Raw genomic sequence first — 23154 nt, forward strand, 5'->3', positions numbered from 1 at the left:
CTATATGTGCCCCCCAACCACAAACTCAAATATTTGATAAAGGATTGATGATTACAGATGACTTTCAGAGAAAGGTTTGTTTATTTGAATACAATGCCAATAAAAAGTGCTTCCTCCAAAAGCTTCAGTGTGCAAATTTTTCAGTACCCTTTTCTAAAAAGTCAACACTTTCATTTAATTGCCCATTCAGCAGTTGACAAATCCATGTCTCATAAATAGCTTATCTAAAAGTCCTGTTATATGCAACTATCCACAAGGCACATAGTGGTTCTGATTTAAGTGGTTGCTTCCAGACCAGATCATACACTTGCAGAGCATTTATGAGAAACAGCGAGCACTGGTTGGAATATAACAGCAAGCTGTTAAGTAGTTACCGTAAGCAAGTGCATCAAGAAAACCCACTGCAGTCCGGCTGTGCTTAATGATTCTACAATTCAAATGACGAAAACTCAACAAGGTTGAGCTGAACACAGGTTTACTCGGACTGGCCGAAGGCACAGAGTATTGAGGAAATGCATAAGTTTGGTCAGTAGATTTGCACAGTTTTTAATAGATAACTTGGTCATTTAGTAGGTTGTGCACAAGGACACTTAAGAGTCTGTCTGGCCCCAGTGTTAAGACGCTGGCAGTGTAAAGGCATCACATCAAGGTTTAATCTTCCAGAGCTGTTAAAAAAAAAAAAACATATGACGGACATTGTTAAACCTGTTAGTTAAAGATTGCTTGTATATTTTGTACTGCTTAAACACTGGTATGATAAAAGTCAAACACTATAAAGAGTGAGCAACTCTAATTGTCCTGATAACAGGAAGTAATACAAATGCATTTATGACTTAAGTCATAAAAAAACAGATCATCAAGATCAATAATTACAGACATCTGCATTTCAGCAGGATAATAAAACAGAGACAGGAAACAGGTGCCGATAACCACTGTACTTAAGAGTGCAATAGTTCCCCTCACCCGGATGTTGAACCCAAGTAAATCGCTGACAGCAGCTGAGATGGCTGACAGGATGACCACTCTTGTGATATTGTAGACGAGCGGATTCACCGTCAGACCCAGCAGGCGAAAAGGAGTGTCCAATTCCTGAAAGCAGCAAATGATGGTCAATGCAAGGCAAAGCATGTTTTATTGTTCTCAATGAATGATGCTTTTCTAATGGTCTCACTTTTAATAATTTCGTGGCCAGCCTCAGTACGTTGTTCACTATGTTCAGCTGGTCCTTCTTGTTTGGTTTCTTCTCCATCTTAAGATACAAGTTTATCTGAAGCAGAAACGCACAGCTCAGCCGTAAGCAATGTTGACCGTATTTATTTGCGCCTCGCTGAACGACCCCTTGTACGTGTGAATGGTTCACTTGTTTCTGAACAATACTGCCTCTTTGTTCTGTGCAGCTGAGATTTTTATCTCACCTGTTCAGTCAGAAGCACAGAAGCGTTGCTATATTTTCGATTGGTCTCTGCTCCGAGGGTAGCGAGGCGTAGGAGGAAGACCGTGAGAGCAGCACACCAGACCATCAACTCCCAGTTGGTCTCGGAGTCCAGAAATGTGTGATGACTGTGCAAAAGCTGAAACACAACAAGCATTATCTTCCCGTTTCCTTTGCCATATTAGACAGTCAAATCTTCAGTAATATGAAATCTTTCAGTTCTTCAAAGCACAGTAATATGATACTTAACCTTATATAAACACCTGAAATCACTTTTACGTCTCTGAAGATGACTTTATAGCACACACAACTAGTCAGGACCATTATGCTTACTACTGTTCTTACTAAATCCAAATTACAGAATATATATATATACATACAGAATATATATATATATATATATATATATATATATATATATATATAAAGTTTGAGAACCTGAGTGACAGTGTTATATTATTATTTATATACTATTAAAGTATTTCTAAATATTTTGAGTTAGCTTTTATTTATATATTTATTTTAAGTTTTAGTCATTTTGTTGTGCTTTTGCATTAAATATTACTATTTTTCTTTCATTTATTTTTATTTCGGGTATTAGTTTTAGTAATTTCAAAACTTCAGCTTAAACATATTTTAATTTTTTTCCCCCCATGTAAGTGTGTATTAGTTTAAGTCTTTTTCTTTACATTTTTATATTTTATTTAAGCTTTAATTCAAGGAACAAAATTAAAACGATTTTTAATAGTTTTAGTTAACAGCCTGAAAACCTTTGAATAGGATGAAGATGTCCAAATTTGTTATTTTGTTTAAATATGATTTTTTTTCTTACATTTAGTACTGCCCTTCAAAAGCAACAGAAGATACTTACAAATTTTCCCGGAAGACAAATGAAGTACAATTTACCTTGATCTTCAAATTCAAAAAGTTTTCAACCCCCACTGTTAATGATTTGTGTTTTCCTCTGGAGCATCAGTGAATGTTAAAACCCTTTTTAATAGTTATGTTTGAGTCTCTCAATTGTCCTCAGTGTGAAAAGATGGATCACAAAATCATACAATCACTGCTGGAAAGGGTTAAAATATACAAAATATGCTGGAAAAACGTCTTTGGTTACTATCATAACCTCGGTTCCCTGAGAGGCGGGAACGAGACATTGCGTAGCTACGCTGGGGAACGCCTCCATTCTCCACTTTTGTTGAAATCTTATGGGCTAACGCCCGCTTGGAACAGCTGGCCAATGGTCGCAAAGTATGCAAATACTGACAGGCTCGCGGGCAGTATAAAATGCATGGGCGCGACAATTGCGTCAAAATCACGACTGAACACTGCGCAGCTAATCGAACACGGTGGCTAACGCAATGTCTCGTTTCTGCCTCTCAGGGAACCAAGGTTACGATAGTAACCGGAGATGTTCCCTTTCAAGAGCGGTTACTCAACATTGTGTAGCTACGCTGCGGGAACTGTATTAGATCCCACCGTGAGAGTAGTGAAGATAAGCCCGGGGAAAACAGGACCAAGCTACACCAGCCACGGAAGAGATCGACAGCCACTAGGAGTGCTCGCATCTGATAGGTGGAATTAGACCAATGAGACATCATTCCCATCCCTATCAAACTTGCATATACAAACGGACTGAAAGTGAAGGCTGCACTGATCCAGGGCAGACACAACACAATAAGCACTCAAGCATGAAAGTAAACACAGTGTCAATGGTGTTAGCGGTAACAACTGTATTAAAAGCTAGTAGCCATATACACAGAGTCAACAGCATATAGCGGTAACTACTGCGTACAACTAGAACAGTTCACAATACATGAGTAAGGGATTTAACTCACCGAAAGCACTTGAGATGCCACAGACGGTACATCCAGGTTGTAAAATCTGGCGAAGGTGTTTTGAGAACACCAGCCAGCAACAAAACATACATTCTGGAAGACATACCTCTAGACCAGGCCCACGAAGAGGCAACAGCCCTCGTCGAATGAGCTCATATGTTGCGGGGGACAACATTCCCCCGCACGTGTAAGCCAGCGCGACAGCTTCCACAATCCAGTGAGAAAGTCTCTATTTTGAGACAGTTGATGTCTTTCCCTTACTACAGCAACCAAAGAACACAAAAAGCTGGCCCGACTGAAGGAAGGCGGCCACGTGATTCACATACATCCGCAAAACCCTTGCAGGGCCAACAGCGCTCTGAGCGTCAGTGTCACCCGAAGATGAAAGCTCAGCAGATAAGCGGGCAGAGAAACATCCTTTGCTTTAGGCACGCAGCCCCGTCTCGGCCTGAGAGTAACACTGAAGTCACCGGTCCAAAACAGATAATATCACAGTCTATGAGAACACGTGTAAGTCTCCAATGTGCTTAGCTGAAGCAAGGGCATGGAGCAGAGCAGAGAATGAGCCCTCAAAACTAGAGCTAGATCCCACGGTGGCACTGAAGGCAGCCATGAAGGACATAATCTCCTTGCTCCCCTGAGAATCTGACCACCAAAGCATGCCTTCCGATCGATTGCCCATAACCGGGGAATGAAACGAAGCAGTAGCGGCCAGGTATTCCTTCAGCGTGGGTGCACTCACATTGCAGGAGCAATCTCCTGCACTCTGTGCTGCAGGAAGCGCCACGGGGGGGAACCACCGGTTAAACGTCAGTATCCTGGCACCATTTACACCAAATCACAGAGTAGGACAATAGCCAATAGCGTCGATCCTCTGGGAGTGCTCACAGCTGATAGGCAGAGCTAGACCAATGAGCTGCTCAGCTCAAGTACACCAGAATGCATATCAGCTAGATTCTTAGGCTGTACTGAACAATACAATGACCAAACAATACCAATTTTATCTGCTTTAGGCCCCCCTCATCCAGCACTGGCCTTGGCCAAGGCTGCTGTTGGAACAACAACTCCCCCGGAAGAGCACTGCAGTGAGACGCTCTTGCGTTCCTTCCCCCACTCCCCACAGACACCTGCTGATTGTTGACTCTTTCTGGGACATGATCAGGGTTGTCTCCATGACAACTTGCTGTGTATCGCTATGACAATCCTGCGGACTTGAGGCACCTAGATTATGATGCCAGGTGTAGCGACTCTCCAGGCCTACACATACACAAACTCTTAAATATATACAGATATGCAAGCAGCACAACATCATAATCACATATCAGTATAGGCTATACATAATCACAGCGTCAGTGGCCGTAGTGACGACAACTGTGAATCAACGTAGTTAGATCAGAATAGCCAGTTGCACTGAAGGATACAGGCCAACATAACAGCATGAACACAAATTAGTATGTACATAAGCACAGCGTCAGCGGCCGAAGCGGCAACGACTGCACAAACCCGTAGTCAAGACTCAAGACTAGGAGATAATTGAGGATAATCACTCACCGAAAGCATTGTTCTGTGAAGATCAGCCGGTTGCAAAGCATACAACCCTAAAGACGCGCACCCATGGTCCATGAAGAGGCGATAGACCTTACATGTTAAGGGGGGTCTTTCCTCCTGAATGTGCACTAGCGAAGTGCCCGGTTGATGGGTCTCGGGTCCAGTATCAGACGGAGTCCTCCATACCTCTTGGGCACAACGAAATAGCGTCTGTGCACTTCCATTCTCAGAACTTTTTAGGTGAAACACCTGGAATTACGGTCCACGCGGCTAAGAAAATGACACCGGCCATATAGTTCTATGGTCGGTTTTGCCAGCTTGTACACTGGAGCCCTGCCCCAGCCAGGCTGGCTGGCGATCGGGCACGAGCAGTGTCGTGCACGGTGGGGGAACATTGGCACTCTCGCGTTTTTCTATCGGGAGGCCAATATAGGCATGAACTGCGACTCCAAGCTGCTCGCGGCAGGGCGAGTGACACAGTGTTGAGTGAATGAGAAGGAAACAGCCCTTTGTGTGAAGGGATATGTGCTCTTATTGTGGAGCTCACACAAACGGCACACAAACATTGCAAATGTCACCTACAGGAACAGAGGGGACATGATGCAGAACACGGCGCTTGGGGGCGGGGCCTCCAACGAACTTTCTCTTCCTTTTGGATGGTTCCATAGGACGAAGGCTTGGCAGCCGAGGATGGCGCTTTCCGTGGTCTGTGACGCTACATTCCCGGTCCCGCCCACTGCCTACGGCGAAGATCCGGCTCAGGAATCATAGCCTTCGCGCTTCTGTGCCTCAGAGAAATGCTCAGTAACTGACTCCACGGCGTCACTAAGGAGGCCGGAGGGAGTTATTGGAGCCTTTCTTTTGCAACCAGATAAGCCGTGAACTTGTACGGCTTGGACTACAAGCTGAGATCCGCTCCCAGAGACGAACGGACGGGCACAGATGCATGGCGACGGTCTCTTCAACGGGGGGCATGCGCACAGAGCCGAGGGCTTCTGCCCCGTCCTTTTAGACGCGCGCCGATTGTGGTGCAGACCACGATTTTAACCTGTGCTTGTGGACGTCGTTTCTGGGTGGGGGAGGGCCCACCAGCGGCTCGCTGGCGGCAGTGGGCCTCGACCCCGTAATAGCAAAAACCCTCTCGACTGCGCATCGGCAGGTCAGCGCAGTGCACGCACGTGGAGTCCAAAAAGGCCGCCTTGGCGTGGACCAGGCCCAGGTGGCACAGTACTCGTAGGTGTGGGGCAGGTCGATGGGGCCCGCACAAATCCTGCAAAGTTTAGCCATCAGATGCGAGGAAGAAAAGGTAACTAGTCCTCAGGTGCATCTTCGATGGTGACACCGTGAAGAAAGAGATTCTGTCGCAATTGTAGCACCCATGCATTTTATGCTGCCCACGAGCCTGTCAGCCTGAAGGATTTTTCAGAAGAACATCGGGCAGTTTAACTGCTCAGGACTCAAGAACAACCATCACAAAAACCCCCCCCAAAAAACAGATGTCGATCATCCGGGTAACAACACACTGTGGAACAGGGTAATTTTTATAAATTCAGCTATTTTATTGTCTTGTGGACTATATTTTATTTCAAATATCTTATAGAGGACAGTACTAAATAAAAATTTAACATGCTTTTCTATGATCCCTTTTATTTTTTTAAAATAAGATTAACATCTTGCAGATTCTGGAAGGTGTATGTAAACTGATGAGCACGATTGTTTGTATACATTTCTCATTTGATTTCAAGGAAAACTTAAGCGACATAATCTCCGGGAAAACACAAAGGGCCTGTTTACACCTGGTCACTTCATGTGTTTTCTCTGGATAGCTATCCGATCGTGAACAGACCAGGTGTAAATGGCCCTCGAAACACTTCCAAGATGGATTTAAATCCGATCCCTCAAACCCCTGCAGGAGGTTGGCCAAGACACATTCCAAGCGAAACTGGATAAGTGTAAATTGCCACAAATGAGTAGCCAAGGCAACGGACAAACTGCCGCAAATGAAACTGAAAGCAAGTCGCAGACGGTCAACACACAATCATCTTCATTAAAGTAGTGAGACTAAATTATCTTACCAGTGCTGATGGCGCTCTCTCTCCTATTGCTGTCTTTGATCTTGAAATTCGCTGATGATAAATAAAATGCAGCTCATATCTGTTATTTTAGTTGGCGTAAAATCCGTTAGATTTGCATGTAGCGTTTTATAATAGTACATCGGATTTACATCGGATTTATATTAGTTTTGTGGAGACGCAATTACATGGCCAAGTGTAAATGGAACCGTTTTAACAAATCAGATCATGCTATCCGATCAGTAAAAACACATGAAGTGACCAGGTGTAAACAGGCCCAAAGAAATTTACAATATAATACAAGGCTCGACAATAAGGGCCCGGGACAGCTTTATCATGCATTTGCACGCGTTTTGCCAATTTCAAATTTTAAACTATTTTGGCGCAAGACAACGCAAAAGAGAACTCAATTCGGGGCGGTTTTAATGAAGCGCGCACACTGAAAGCCGCCTCTCACAGCTGAATTGAGTTCTCCCTCACATGAAAGGATAAATACACACAAAAATATATCAAACTGTTATGGTGGGTATTCATTGTGGGTATTCATCCGTTTTGGTGGGTATTCATTTAAACAGTCGGTTATTTCTTGTACAGTGAAAGTAAACAGTTGGGAGAAATTCACATTTCGATCTGTGCATTAGTTCTTAAAGTGAAAATAGCCTAAACTTGCTGCTGTCTGAGTCCTTAATGTTAATTGAAACAACAAAAGATACAGAGAAAATCACTGACTGTTCTTGACTGGGTAACTTTAGCAGCTTTAATAAGGGTTTATAAAAAGAAGACTATGCACTGTTATTTTACATTTAATTACTTTATTACATTTCTGTAGGTAGTATTTCTTACCTGAATACTACTGTTAGACCTCCCTAAACAACTTAAAGCACTTTTTATTTTGTTTGTTCTATCTGTGTTCTACTTGAAATGGCCCAGAATTTTCCCACAGAGCAAATACTGTGTGCAAATATTAGTGTCACTGTCTTGATGGTGGATCTGGTGAAGAAGCTGCCAGCGATCAAAATATTTATTTTGAAGATGTTGAAAATGATAGCTTTGAGAATATGTTTGAGAATATGAGCCAGATGCTGAATGTCCTGCGAAATGAGCTCTGCTGGTGACAGGGATGATGGTAAAAATTATCTGCTCAAATTGAACTCTTCTTAGTTCCAAAAGCTAACAAAATATACTTAATTTATTATTTTTTAATTGTTATTTAAATATCAGGAGTTTTTTATTGCAGCAGTTAGAGAGCCATCTGCAATAGATATATAGATCCGGGTTGGTAAAGACCCGAATATGTAATAATGATTGGCGAAACATTCATGCATTAAGGGTTGAAGGTACAGATGGAACAGGAATAGTATTTTTTTGAAGTCAAAGCTTAAAAAATATGTCTAAAGGGTGTGTCAAAAGTATTGGGGAGTAGAACAATAGCTGACCTGGGCACAGATGATGAAGGCGATAGACAAAGCCAGGAGGAAAATCGATGACACAATGACATCAACAGAGCGCTGAGGGCCTCGTCTCTGTAATATAGAACAAAGAAATTATTAAATTGATCTTCATATAATGTGAACTAAGTATCTGTAAACTGCACTACACAACACAAATGTCAGCCAGCAGAAACACGCATTCACTGTCAATTGTGCTTAATATAAACAGACTGGTTAAGCAAGTTGGATTAGCATGTACAAGCAAACAAAAAGCTTATACCCCTAAGTCTATAAAAGGACAAAAATTATTTTCATGTTTTGGCTGAAATTAAAATTCTATTCTATGTTGTCTAAATAAATGAAAACTTAAAACACTAAAAACTCAAATCAGTCATTTTCAATGCTACAAGTGAATTTAGCCATAACAACATTATACTGTATACAAAAACAAATATATTTATTTTGAGATTTGATAAAGATTACATTTAAAGGGGTTAATAAATTATTGTTAATAATACTGTTAACATTATGTGAGCATTAGATGACAGGAAAGGTAATGTAAATGTAAAAATTTAACTGATATTAATAAATATCAGTTAAATTTCAGTTTCTTCTTTAATATGTTCGATAAATTAAAAAAATATTGCTAATATCAACACATGATATGGTACTGATATATTGAGCATCCATACATGTAAACTGTAGTAGGAAGAGGATACCTTCAGGAATGATCGAAGTGAAAGCCACATCTTGATATTCTGTACTTTCTTCAGCCGAAAGTGAGGAATCTCAGATTTTTTGGCTTTGCGTGCAGATGTGAGATGGCTGAAAAGTTTCGCAAATAAAAGGCGCTGTGGATGACATCACATTTGTTGAGAACAAAGATCCTGTCTGGCGTTATACAGATTTTGTGGCACTAAGGGGGCGTTTACACGACACCATTTTCAACTAAAAATGGAAAACTTTATGTGATTTGGCCGTTCATTAACGCCACAAAGGTGTTTTTTGGGTCTGAAAATGACTTTTGAAAATGGGATTTTGTACAAGTTTTTGAATATGAAACCGTTTATCGTCTTCATCCAAACTACAAAAACGCAAATTTGTGCAAATTTACGCAATGCACAAGCGTGTTACATGTTCAGTCTACAGGCATGTAGTTTTTATTTTCAAAGTGAAAACGCCAACTACTGGCCTGGCATGCATAATACAGAATTTTTAGTTGTTTTCACAGATCCGTGTGAACGGGGAACGTTTTGACAACACTGTCGCAAAAAAAAAAACGCCAAGTAAAACGTTTCCGTGTTTAGTACATTGTTGTCGTGTAAACATACTAGAGCTGCACAAATAATCGTTAAAAGATTGCAATCTCGATTCAAACACCCACGTGACCTTATTCCTAACTTACAACGATTCTCCAGTGTCTATTAAAGCTTTGACAAAAGCTCACCAGAACATTCAAATCTGCACGTGGCGCTGCCACTAATCAGAAGTACTGGGATAAAAATGTATAGTTCACATATAAACACTGATGCCTACGGTTGAAAATAGAGCAAATCAACTTTTAAAAGTAACTTGTCGCTTAAAATAACGGTTGTATCGATTGCATCGTTACGCCACTAGGTGGCGACAAATTAATGAGATTTTTTTTGTGGTCATAAATTTGAATCATTCTTTCAAACTGATTTTTAAAAATAAAAAATAATGAATTAATAAACATTTTTAAATACTCATTTAGAAATATTTTTTTTAACATTTTGTCAGAACCTCTAGTAAATTACATGATAGTTGTCTTTTCAGAATTGTGGGAGAATCGTGATCTTTATTTGGAACAAAAAAATTGTGATTCTCAACTTATCCAGAATCGTGCAGCTCTAAAACATACCGGCTCAGAACACTTTACAATAAAGTTCAATTTGTTAACATTAGTTAATGCATGTTAGCTCAAAATGCATCAGCTATTGCCCATTTATATAACTTGAAATGTAAAAAAATTATTAGAATATAGAACTGAACATAATGTAACATTATGGAAATTAGCGTTTTAGTCAAATGGTGGCCACAAACATAGCATTAATAATGCAAACACTCCAGAGTGCAACATACAAATTGAAGAGAATTCATTTTCATCTTCACCTGTTTATACGTCCTCTCAGCCACACACATCATGAAGAAGAAGAGTCCAGAGAGGAAAAATCGTTCCATTGTGGTGATGATGAAGAACGCATAAGACAAGGCACAAGGCGGCCCGATGGCCACTGCTGGAAGTTCCTCGAGGGAGACAGAATTGAGATTGGCAACATCCAGTTTCTGTGCCAGTCTGAAGCAGTATGGCAGCAGAGCCAGTGAGGCCGTGACCAAGCTGCCGAAAATAAGATAACCCATCCCTTGCTCAACCACCTTCACCTGGAAACAGAAATCATTCAGCATAAGTAAACCGCAACAACACTGACCTGTTACTTCTGAAAAGCAAATACCAATGCAAATCTCTGAAACAGTCAGGGTTCAAAGGCTTACATGGAGGTGTTTACATTGAATTTGAATAAAATGTACTTTGAGAGAGAAAGTCAACAGTTCGCTTCTCTTTCCAGGCAATGTAAACTACTTAAGAAGAAATAAACAAGGCAGAGAGGTAACGAAGGACTTTACTCGTGTGAGAATGATACCACTGATCTCCAGGACGGACATGTCAGCTTTTTTACACTCTCCTTGCTCCCAGATTATGGCACTGACGCGGTCTTTGGAGGGGTGACAAGCCTGCAGCCATGAGAACTGGTGCTGATGGGAGATTCAATTAAGAACAAAATTAATAATGTAGTCAGAGTCCTTTCTATGCCACCTATATGCTGTTTGATGACGTTGTTAACCCTAGTAACTAAAAGGAAGAATTCCACACTTTAAATGGTTATTCTATGATAAGCATGGTTGTTATTTTTTTTTAAATAAAATTCATTTAGACATTTTTTGGGGGGACATCAAGTTAAAAATGTCAAGGTGGTGCAATTGTCCTGATATCATAATGAATAAAAAATAAGTCTTGAAAAACTACAGCAACAATTTTTTTTTACTGTATATTAAATATTTAAAATTGTCTGGAGAACCAGTAATGTTGCCCAATCAACATGCAGAAGCAAAAAAAGAAATAAAAAAAAGAAAAGGAAATTATGTCATGACTGTCAAGTTCAAAAAGTTTCTTGAAATATCAGATTATTTGAGCTTTTTGTGACATGTTTTTTTGTCAGTTCAGGTTGTATAATGTCATGTGGTGTGAAAAATTTGTTTTTGCCCTGGATTAACATTATCCTGGATTAAGCTAATCACTAGCAGTTAGATTTACAAATTTCACACAACACATGAATAAACCCTGGGTTAACATTATTATTGGCATATGAGGTTGTGCTCAGAATTGCTGGTCTATTTATGGAAATTAAATGCATTTGCTGATGTGGTTCGACATTTTAATCGTTGCCTTCAGACAGACACTAAAATTAAAGATGCATGAAAGTATCTATACAAACTGTGCACAGCAATGAATAATTAATTAGGTAATTATTGTTTATTATGTGATTTGTTACCTGTCTAAACAACTTCTAAAGAGGTGGTCACACTACACTTCACACTACACTTCTAGATCCATTGACTTCCATTCATACTCATACGAATGCGGGAGACAGGAAACGCAAGCTCATGCGAAGAAGTTTCACATTTCGGCATTTTCCAAAGTTCAAGTTTGGTGGACTGAGATTTCGTATCACGTGAAGACGTCTGACCAATAGAAGATCGATAAGCCACGGCTTGACCTCTTGGCTGAATTAAAAGAACACACATTTTTGCAGTAAAGTAGAGCAGATTGTATATTTTTACTTTTATTATTATTATTTGTTACATGTAATTTATGTTTGTAATTTTTTCCCCACAGTAATCTTAATTCGCACTGGAGGTGTTTAAAGTGGTCTTTACAAGGGGTTAAAAAGACATTAAAGTGATAGTTCACATTAAGTGATAAGTGATAGTTCACCCAAAAATGAAAATCATCTCATCATGTACTCACCCTCATGTCATCCCTGACTTTCTTTCTTCAGATAAACACAAACAAAGATTTATAGGAAAATAATCCATCGCTGATTCCATTTAATGGCATTAAATGGGTGCCGCTAGACAAACCACACAGCGATTTTGACACTAATCCATACAACCCCAGTGGATAAATGAATGTCTTCTGAAGTGAAGTTAAGTGATAGGTGTGTGTAAGAAAAATACAAATATTTTTAACGTTTTCTTTTATAATAAATCGTCGTTTGCAATCTGCTGTCATACGAGTGATCACGAGAGGGACGTAACTTGTGGCACGTGACATAAGCGTGTGTATAGCTGACACAAGAAGTGTCTGTCCTCTGTGCTTCGACATTACTTCTAGTGTGAACTTCACAATGTAAAAATATATTACCGCACAACAGTTCACAGCATAATCTTAATTTGAGCTGGAGGGGTTAAAAAGATGTTAAACCAGGGTTTAAGAAATAGTTGACCCAAAAAGGAAAATTCTGTCATCATTTACTCACCCTTTTTTCCCAAACCCTTAAGATTTTCGTTCATTCTCCAGAACACAAATTAAGATATTTTTAATCAAATCTGAGCCAGTTCTGTACTCTCCATTGACAGCTACGCAACTACGCACATTGATGCTTAAAAAAGTTTGTAAAACTAATCGATATGAATCGAGCGGTTACGTCCAAATTTTCTAATATTATATGATGAACAGATTTATAGTTTTAGTCACAACATTGATCAGCGAACATACCGAACCTGCTTGATGAGCGGGTACAAGCCTTACTGGTTCTTGCGGAAGCTCAAACGCACTGCGTAACACATGAGAATGAACCTCATTGGTTAATTTTGGGTGAACTATCCCTTTAAGCAAAGTGTGAAAAGTCACATTACATTTTTTTCAGTAAAACTCCAGCCCACCTGCGGTAAGGCCTCATCCTCATCACTAGTCAGAGTGATGCTGGGAAGAGGGAGGGAGTGGCTATGACTGTGATGCTCCTCCTCCCCACTGTCACTGCTTCCTGTGGAGGCGGAGTCAGGATCATGCAGAAGCTCCTCCCATAACATATCATCTGTGTCAGAGGCTGGACGCGAGCCCTGTGAAGGCCGCAGAAGCTCAACTTCAGGAGGCAGAGCTGTGGTTTCTTTTGGCATCCCATTACTGTCTCCCTGTATGCAATCACACAATGGTAATGAATATTCTGAACTATTTTACAGACCTTTGCCTTTGGTTTTCAGATACTCACTTGAGTCTGTGGTGGCGAATTGTTCTTGGGGACTTTGTGAAGTCTATTCCTGAGCGCTCGGGCATATTTTGGCGGTGCTGATGAGAAGAGTCTCTCTCTTTGCAGCTCTGCTTCATCTGCCTCCTCTTCCTCACTGGAGAGATCTTCAGAAGCCCCATACGGAGGCCTTCTCAGGGAGTTCTGCAAAGCCCACAGGATCTCAATCAACACAAACATGAAGGTTCATGACTCTTCAAAAAGTGCAGTTCAAAGGAAAGTGTTTTACCAGTCTCCTCTCTGATCTGTAGAGCTGGTTGTTGTCTTCAAGTTGCTGGGGTTTGAGTCCTACTATCCCTCCCTCTCTGCTGCCCTCATCCTCAGACCTCTTAGCTTTTCTACTCTTCCTCTGTCTATGAATAAACAACAACAAAAATTAAAACATGACACAAATTGAATTAGATGGAAAAGAATACAGTATTGACCAAACAGAAGCCATAACCTATCCGTTTCATAATTTTAGTAGAATGATGTATCAAATTTGGTGCCTGTTTTGACACTAGGGTCAATGACATGAGTGCAATTTGTTAGATCAATTAATTTATTCAAAAATAAATGAAAATGTAATCCATTCATACAATGACTTGAGAACTTGTATTATGTGTATGTTTTTATGGTAACACTTTACGGTAAGGGTACATGAATTATCATGAATTCATATATAAATTCATGCATGAATTATGCATTCATTCATGCATTAATATCTCATGAATCATCAGGAACTAATACAAGTTCAACGTTTTTCATTCATGACTTCATGGATGAACAACACCTTAATTAAAACATTAACTAAAATGAGCACATCATCATGAATTATGATTTATTTCGCATGATCATGATGTTTTCTTTATTCACAGTTATGCCACCATTAATAGCACATTGTTCATCAGTGTTTCAAAGGACTAGTCACCACTTTAGTTGAGGGGCCACACGAATGATGAAGTCATTGATAGATAATGCTTAGTTAATGATGACTACTTTATTTGAATGTCAACACAATTTGTGTGCTATGAGTTGTGATTGGTCTATTTTGGGGTCTGTCCAATACAGTAGTCATTATTAACTAAGCATTATCTACCAATGACTTCATCATGTCTGTGGCCCCTCAACTAAAGTGGTGACTAGGTCACTGACCTAGACAAAGAACAAAGAAAACATAATGATCATGCGTAATAAATCATAATTAATGATGATGTGCTCATCTTAGTTAATGTTTTAATTAAGGTGTTGTTTATCCATGAAATCATGAATGAAAAACGTTGAACTTGTGTTAGTCCCTGATGATTCATGAGATATTAATGCATGAATGAATGCAGAATTCATGCATTAATTTATACATGAATTCATGATAATTCATGTACCCTTACCGTAAAGTGTTACCGTTTTTATTTTTTGAAATGAAAATATTTTTAATATATTTTTTGTCCTAATATCATTAGAAAAAACACACACGAAAAACAAAAACAATTGTTCTTAAAAACAAAAATTGAAAAGTAGTGTAACCTAATCGCTTCACAGTTTGTTTATATATATATATATATATATATATATATAAAAACATTTGTCACTCAAACTAAAGTCCAACAAACAAGCGCAACTAGAAACAAAGAAAAAATAGGATATGATGTCATAGAGAGGAACCCTGCAGATACTCATGAATGTGTCAGGGTCAATGGGTGCTTCTCAATACTCAAATTGATGCTTCCTCGTTTCCTCGCTCCTCCAGCCCGTGACCCGGAAACAGATCGTACCGAGCCATCTTGAAGGACATCTCAATTCTCTAACTGCATCGCAAGGAGGCGAGGAGCGAGGATGGCACAGGTGTATCCTTCCCTCTCATCCTAAGGGGGTGGAGCTAAGACGCAAGGAAAGGAAATGAGGATGCACAAATGAAAAATGAGAAGCACCCAATAAGCCTCTTAAAATATATGATAATTTGACATGACAGGTTGTAAAATTAAAATGGGTGCAAAAAAACAAACTAGTCATATTTATGAATTAATAATTCTTGAAACATATAAAATATAACTTTTTACCTTGAAAAATATAATAATTATTATAATATACAACAATATAACAATTATTTAATTATAATTAAATTATTATTAATTAATTATTAATTATACAATTTAAAATGTATTATATATTTTAATATTTTTTAAAATAAAGATTTTAAGCTGTAAGAAAAACATGTTCTTACTTTTTACCTGTTTATGACAAAAAATTTTTTTATAGCAATTGAATGTAAAGTTTTAATTAAAAATTATATTAAGTTTTTCAAAACCACATGACATCAACATGAATATAATGAGTACATTTCTAAGAACTTGGCACATGCGTTTTAAACTAGATTTTTCCTCCTGTTTATTGTGGACACTCTTATTTGTCATTGACCCACTGGTGTCAGCTGAACACTGGCACCGCTGATTAAACTGCCAGCCTTGCAGAAGATTAGATGTATTGGCCATTTGATGAGAAAAAAACAAAAAAACACTTGGTCCTTTATGGCTCAGAGTCAGTCTCTCACAAATCTGACACAGCAGTAGCTTAACCTTTTCCTGCGAACAGGGCTGGCTGTCCGGCTGAGGACAGGGCTGTTGTCCGGGCTTCTGGAGGTTTCTGTGGATACTATTTGGCAGTGTACTGTACCCAACAACAGCATGAGACACAATGGACCCACAACCTCACTGGCACAGGCTGCTGGTACCTCAAAATACAACACAGCTCCTGCCACTGCAATGAACACAAATCCATCAGATCATGACATCATATTGAGAATTTTAAGTGGAATTCACTTCCAATGGAAAACCACATGTATAATCTCTCAGCGAAATCTGAAATATTCAAAGAATGACTAAGGAAACTAGACTAAAACTCTTGGATGTACATTTTATGTCCACGTGATTGTTTTGCTGAAAAGAAGAAAAACTGCATACCTTGAAGGAAATACAGAACTAAGATGAGGGTGGAGATGCATTTAGATGTGACTTGGATCCACCACTGAAAGAAGAAAGGAAAAAAGAGGACCCTGACCAAGCCTTTACGAGTCAGAGCGGTCCAAGGGCTCTCTGGTTTGGCCTTGCTAAATGTAGAACCTGCAGTTGTAAAGACACTAGTTCAAAAACAGCATCATGATGTAAAAACTGTAGTCATTTTTAATTAGGAAAAGAACACAACAATGTAAAAGTAAAACCCTATTAATTATTTACCTGTTAGTTGCCATAATCTATACAGTGACATTTTTTAAACATTCAAAAGTTTGCGGTTGGTAAGATTTTTTACGTTTTTGAAAGACATCTCGAATGCTCACAAAGTATTTGATAAAAAATACAGTAATATTATTACAATTTAAAATTGATGTTTTCTTTTTGAATACATTTCTTTTAAATGTAATTTTAATTTATTCCTGTGATGGCAAAGTTGAATTTTCAGCATTACTACTCCAGTCTTCAGTGTCACATGATCTTTCAGAAATTAATCTATTAGGCTGATTTGCTGCTGAAAACAGTTGTGCTGCTTAATATTTTTGTGGAAACCATGATACTTTTTAAAGGACCGTTTGATGGATAGAAAGTTCAAAAGAACAGCATTTATTTGAAAAATAATTATTTTGTAAAATTATAAATGTCTTTTCTGACAGTTTTAATCAATTTAATTTGTTATTGCTGAATAAAAGTATTATTTTTTTCCAAAAAACTTTTACTGACCCCAAACTTTTAAACGGTAGTGTAATTTTACAGTAAATAAAAAAAATATATATTACCTTATAATTTATGGACAATTTACACTTGACATTAATATACTATTAGTTAGTTAAAACTATGTGTTTCCAGTGAAAATTAAAACAGAGTGTTCCCAGAAGCCCCTGTATGATACATTACACTTGATTATCTTTAGTTAACTTAGTAGATGAAATAAGTTGATATATTAATATTGTATATTTTAATTATAATATCCGGTTTTAAACTGTAAAACGTACAGGCATGAAAATGTCATCCTGTGATTGCTGAAACAATGTCACTTTTTACAGTGAATTTCTGGCAACCGTAGCTGTCTGTTTTACCGTACATTTTTACAGCACAGGTATGATTTGACAGCCTATAACAATTACAGATACGCAATAGATTCAGATGCTAAACTTGATAGTAACTCACCCCTCACGAAGTCAACATCAATGAGGTCTGGCTTGATATGGCCAGTCTTCTTAGGTTTGTTTCCAAAGCCCTGCTCAAAAAGGAACAGAGTTTCACACATCTTATTGCATACATTTTACACAATATTCAAGAACCACATCTATGCTGCAAACACAAAGTGACACATTACCTTGAGCTCATTCTGTTCCAGTGATTTTTCCCAAATCTGCTGATCATATGCTCCAATCTTTGACACAAGATGATAAGTGAACATTTAACCACTTTCCACTCACAATCTGTATTTACTGTAAGACAGATGTAGAAAAGCTCACCTTTTTCTGATACCATGCTATTCCTGCCATGTTTGAAATACATTAGGTCTGGTCATCTCAGGCAGTAATGTCAATCACAGAATATTTCATTCCTCGAAAAAGTCAGATATTCGGATTAAAAAAGGAAACTCCTGCTCGCAGTTGAAGGAACAATAGGAAGCGACTCATCAAGTGCAAATAATGAGAAAGGCTGTTTCAAAACCTAAGGATCCGCCGCCTAACGTTACCTAGACTGCATTTGATAAAAATCTCTACAGGTAAAGTTGCTGGATAAGTTCAAGGAAAATTATAGAATATTAAACTTACCTGGAGCCCAATATTCGGTATATGCCTTCGATTCCTCAGCAGCGCGTGTTGAGTCTTGTCAACATTTTCAGATGTTTAACGTTCACGTATGTTGTGGCTGAAACAAACCTCGCCCCCTACTACAGCAAAAGTATCTGACGCTACATCACAAACATCTCATTAAAATGCAAAAACAGCAGTCTAAAGTTGTGAGATAACTTTATTTACTGTCAAACCACCCTGACATCAATTCGGTTAAATCTGATCGAAGATAGAAAGATCTTCTTGTAAAGGAGAAGTGATTGTTAAAGTTCCCACTCTCATCAGCGCCTGAAAGTTTGTGTGAAGTAAGCGACGACAACCAACGTCACATCAACTATAAAAATGGCGGAACTGTATTTTGTACAAAGTAAACTTTAGTAATAAGTCTTAAATAAAATAAAATAAAATAAAATAACATAACATAACATAACATAACATAACATAAAATGAAATAATTATCAGCGAAGATGCTTCATTTCAGTTTTAAGGTCGAATTTATAGAACTCATACACAATGTGAACGTGTGTTGTAACGTTATAGAATGCTATATGCAATTAGTCTGATTCGTAAAAGAGTCGGTTTTTTGAGTCGACTCTTTACGATGAATCAGTCTTAATCGGTCCGAGCGGTCATCGAGTCAACATTGAAACAATACGAGACCCAACATTGAACCAATACTTCATTTTTTTTTTCATGTGAGCGTACACCATTTTAAACTTTTTTCTTCAAAAAAGTGCTTTTGAATTATTTATGTGTAGTGGGCTACTTGAAAAAAAAAACGGTTGTACCCTTACAGATTTAAGTTAGCAGAAAGTTACAGATTGTTGGCGACAAGGCATTTTTGTTGAACTATGCAGAGTGTGTTTAACCCTTAACCCTGTGTTATTTTTAGTCCGTTTTTAACCTTCATATTTTTTTTATACACAAAAATGTAACTACTTATAAATGGAAATTCTCGTTAGATGTCTCAGTAAAAAAACGAAATAACATGCCTTGTCAGTTATCAGAAATGACTATGATTGATCCATCGTTATCCGCGCTGAGTAAAGTAACAGTACCACTGCCACAATAACAAAGTCTCACGAGAATGTACTGCCAGATTTTCACCATTAGATGTCAGCATTTTAATTATTTTAGATTTCATCACAACAGATTAATGAGAAGATTCATTTGGCTTTGTCTATTTTCATCTGAGATGAAGAAGAGTAGATCAAATTTTAAACTTCAATCTGGCACTTCATTCCATTTTTATATAATATCTGTTGTCACTATTCAAGCAAAAAACGAACCCTTCATTTCTATAACTGAATTCATATGCTTGCTCCTCTCTGATAAAAATAAAATTACCGAATGCAATATTTTGACCCTAACTTACAGCATAAATCGTAAGATGGGTGTTGACTTTTATTTCAATAATATTTGTTCATTGAAAACAATTTGAGTCATATGTCTGTAATCAAGACAAACAGGCTTTTCCACTCTGATCTTGAACTTATTGGATAAAAAATGACTGCAGCTAACAAAAATTTTATGATAATATTGTTAGTTACTACTTGCAGTTCTGTGTTACTGTGATGACTGTCTATACAGAGCTTTTGATATAGAAATATAGTCCTACACCCACACTCTTTTGGATGGGTTATGTCACTTTCCTTGAACAATGCTTTGAATAGTTTCACAGCAACCTATAATGAAGGACATGCAGAATAATCACAGTAATCAGCACAATAACTAGTTTGACACCATAATGTCATATGAACAAAAAGAAATTACATGAAGCAGTTATGACAGAGACAAATTGCTGACAGTGATTATTATCTGGACCATGCTACAAGTCTGCAGTGCCTAAAAGCTAATGTTTAAGGATTAACCAAATGGACAAAATACATAAACAGAAATGGCTTTCACTTACCAAATCATGGATGTATTGTTGCATGGAGTCAATATAACAATAAGAATGAATATAAACTATCTAAATTTCTATATATCTAGACCCATATACTTGGGTCTGTACATTCTTCAGAAAGTACTTTGCACATTCAGATGTTTTTTTACCAAGAAAAAATGGCTAATATATCAGTTTCTATCCTTAATTAGTTTAAATTGTACGCATGGCTTTGAATGATCATTTTGAGCCTCTTTTAATCTTTTAAACATAATCATTACACCGTCTTTCAACATAATATTCTAGATAGTTTACAGTTTTTATTAGCCTATATTTTATTGTGTTTTATTAAGAATTATTACTTTATTTTAAAATCTTCTTATTTTTATTTATTAGAATATTACAACATGGAGTAATAGTAGTAAATGTATGCCATTTATTGGTATTATAATTATAAGAAGTATATTATTTATACATATTAATTGTGTTATTTTAATTTATTAGCAGTAGTATTAATAATTTAATTAAAAGTAGTATGCCATTTATCAGCAGACCCCCCCCCCCCCCCCCCCCCACACACACACACACAATATGAAAGCCCTAATAACTGACAAGTATGATTATTGTTAAAAAAAAATGTTTTACCTGGCATGCAGTATAAAGAACTTGATGACGTGTGGTTCTTCCGTCTGTGTAATTTGAATCGAGCAATGAAAGTTTTACCATTAAATTACAGTGAAAGTTTCTAGGAAATCTCAGATTGTTTACATGTGTTTTCTCATTTGAATGCACTAATGGTTTCTGGCCTTCAATATGCCCGTAGATCACCTGCTATTTTGTCCAGGAGTAATTACCCAGTGCTCTGTGGGAGCGTACGTGAGCAAAGTGTATACTGCTTATAGATTTCATTTTGTGAGGTTTCTCTCTCATTTCCCTTGCCTCAGCAAGGTTGTTATTGACCGGTATTATATGAAATGTCTCAGTCGATTTTTCAGTCCACTAATACTGGGACCTGGGGAACTTCATATGAACTTAATGAGACTCAAGCCAGATCTCACCTCCAGCAGTTGGAGAAGATAGATGATTTCACTGTATTTCCTAGTTGTCATGTATATCTGTCCAGTGCTTTTAGACCTCATCATCAAAAGGGGTTTTTATTATTCATGGCACTGTGAAGTAAGAGGTGGGAATAGCAATTTTTAAACTCTGTGTTTTTCTTACATTAATTAAACTTGACTGTCAGTTGTGGGTCGACCACAGGTCTGGTCATCTCATCAGTATGTTACACACACCTAAGCTTTCTTTAATCTCAGTCCAAGCCAAGTAACCGTGTAGCCAAAAATACTGAGGCTGGAGACTGAACAGAAATAATGATATGATTTGTTTACATGCTTTTACAAATTTGACAAGCTGGCTATGAGTATTTATTTAGTGCATTTCACCTCCCTAATCTTAGGAGTTTCTACATCTGCTTCTCAGACACAGCTTGCCTCGAGCACATACATACATACAGACACCTACAGAGGAGATGACAGGAAAACAGAATATTCTGCCACCCTTTGCTCTCTTTCTCTCTTACACATGATCCAACGCAGAAGAAGCACAGAGTGTTTTGTGCTCACAACACCCTGGCCCACAAAGCTCACGCTTTACAAGCTGCTCGCTGACATGGATCACTTTCTTTCCTGAGTTATATAACTAGGAGTGTGTGCACATGTGTATTTGCACAAAATAATGAATAATACAATATAATAAAAAGATACACAGTTACAAGATTACGAGATTAAAGTCACAATGAAATCAAAATGGACAATTCTTGTTTTGTTTTTTTACGGAATATTGCAGTATTTATTACAAATAATTTTTCCTTGCACTTCATTATTATTTTTTTATTCATGCACTATAGTAATCTTTAAAGACCCACTGAAGTGCCTTGAAACCCGCAGCTTTGTATGATGCGTGGAAGTAATTTAATTTCCACTGAAACAGGAAGCTAAGGTGGGACATATTGAATGGCTCCTCCCCCTTTTCAAATAGCCAATAGCGTTTAGTTTACCTCACAGAACTTACCTCACAGCAAGTTGTACTTGACAGCACCATGAAAGCGAATCCGAGCGCTGATGATATGTTAAATTCAATAGTAGAGGATTTTTCTACACCACATTCTCCTGCACTAACGGACTTTGCAGAATCGTCTACTGATGATGAGGATTAAAATGAACCAACCGTCTTTGAGTCAGACCGTATCAGTTTGAGCTTTAGATTCTAGAGAGCATTTGATTGGACAGAAGATGTGATGAGATGCTGAAGTTCGCGGTGATGTCATAAAAATCCGTAGGCTATTCCATTCTAGCGGAAGTGAGAGTCTGTAAGTTTTGAATGCTTATATCTCCTAAATGTGAATTTTGTCATTGTTTTGAAACACACTAGCTTATTCATTACCTTAATGCTAACATATTCATAACATAAATTTTGATTTCAGGGGGCATTTAATGAAAAGAACTTCCCCTCCCTCTTGCGATGGCAACCTGTCACTCACATGAGATCACACAATAGCCAACCACAACCTTCCAATGATCCAATTAATTCATTTTTTTCTTGTTCAAGGAGTTTTTTCACTCAGATATACATCATATAATATATATAGATGTAATATAGTATAACAATATATTGATATAATGGAGTGCAACAGTGCCTGCCCCATTTTTCCAGCGACGCTGGTTTCGGAAGTAATTTTCCATTCATTTTTCCCATAGGGATTTATAAAAATGTTGTTAAAGAGTTATAAGCCATGAACCAAGTCAATCAGCTATGGTGAATCACAACTTTG

The 23154-nt window shown here is 37.9% G+C and overlaps 1 protein-coding gene across 2 annotated transcripts; it reads right to left on the reverse strand.

The window, feature by feature from the left end:
* Window positions 1–62: 62 nt before the first annotated feature.
* On the reverse strand, window positions 63–18960 carry phtf1 (putative homeodomain transcription factor 1). 2 transcript variants are annotated; one of them, XM_077203199.1, is made up of 18 exons: window positions 18419–18771; window positions 18113–18204; window positions 17971–18027; window positions 17802–17871; window positions 16584–16742; window positions 16200–16380; window positions 13877–14000; window positions 13612–13791; window positions 13286–13534; window positions 10967–11095; window positions 10454–10723; window positions 9040–9171; window positions 8327–8413; window positions 6894–6944; window positions 1416–1571; window positions 1172–1267; window positions 964–1089; window positions 63–665 (listed from the first exon to the last, which is right to left on the reverse strand). In XM_077203199.1, the coding sequence occupies exons 2-18, from the start codon at window positions 18140–18142 to the stop codon at window positions 645–647; spliced, it is 2118 nt and encodes a 705-aa protein (XP_077059314.1). In that variant the 5' UTR covers window positions 18143–18204; window positions 18419–18771; the 3' UTR covers window positions 63–644. The 2 variants fall into 2 exon arrangements, with proteins under 2 accessions (XP_077059314.1, XP_077059315.1); XM_077203200.1 differs by lacking the exon at window positions 6894–6944 and having other exon boundaries at window positions 18419–18960.
* Window positions 18961–23154: the final 4194 nt, after the last annotated feature.

The sequence above is a fragment of the Siphateles boraxobius genome, unplaced genomic scaffold (assembly GCF_051911475.1).
Source record: "Siphateles boraxobius isolate OS27281-9 unplaced genomic scaffold, OSU_SipBor_1 5, whole genome shotgun sequence".
NCBI lineage: Eukaryota > Metazoa > Chordata > Actinopteri > Cypriniformes > Leuciscidae > Siphateles > Siphateles boraxobius.

Coding starts and splice junctions, on each gene's coding strand:
- phtf1 (XM_077203199.1), bottom strand. CDS start 18,142: ATGGCAGGAATAGCATGGTATCAGAAAAAG. Junction 18,028..18,112: donor TAGCATGGTATCAGAAAAAG/GTGAGCTTTTCT, acceptor CTTGTGTCAAAG/ATTGGAGCATATGATCAGCA. Junction 13,792..13,876: donor ACAGATCAGAGAGGAGACTG/GTAAAACACTTT, acceptor TGGGCTTTGCAG/AACTCCCTGAGAAGGCCTCC.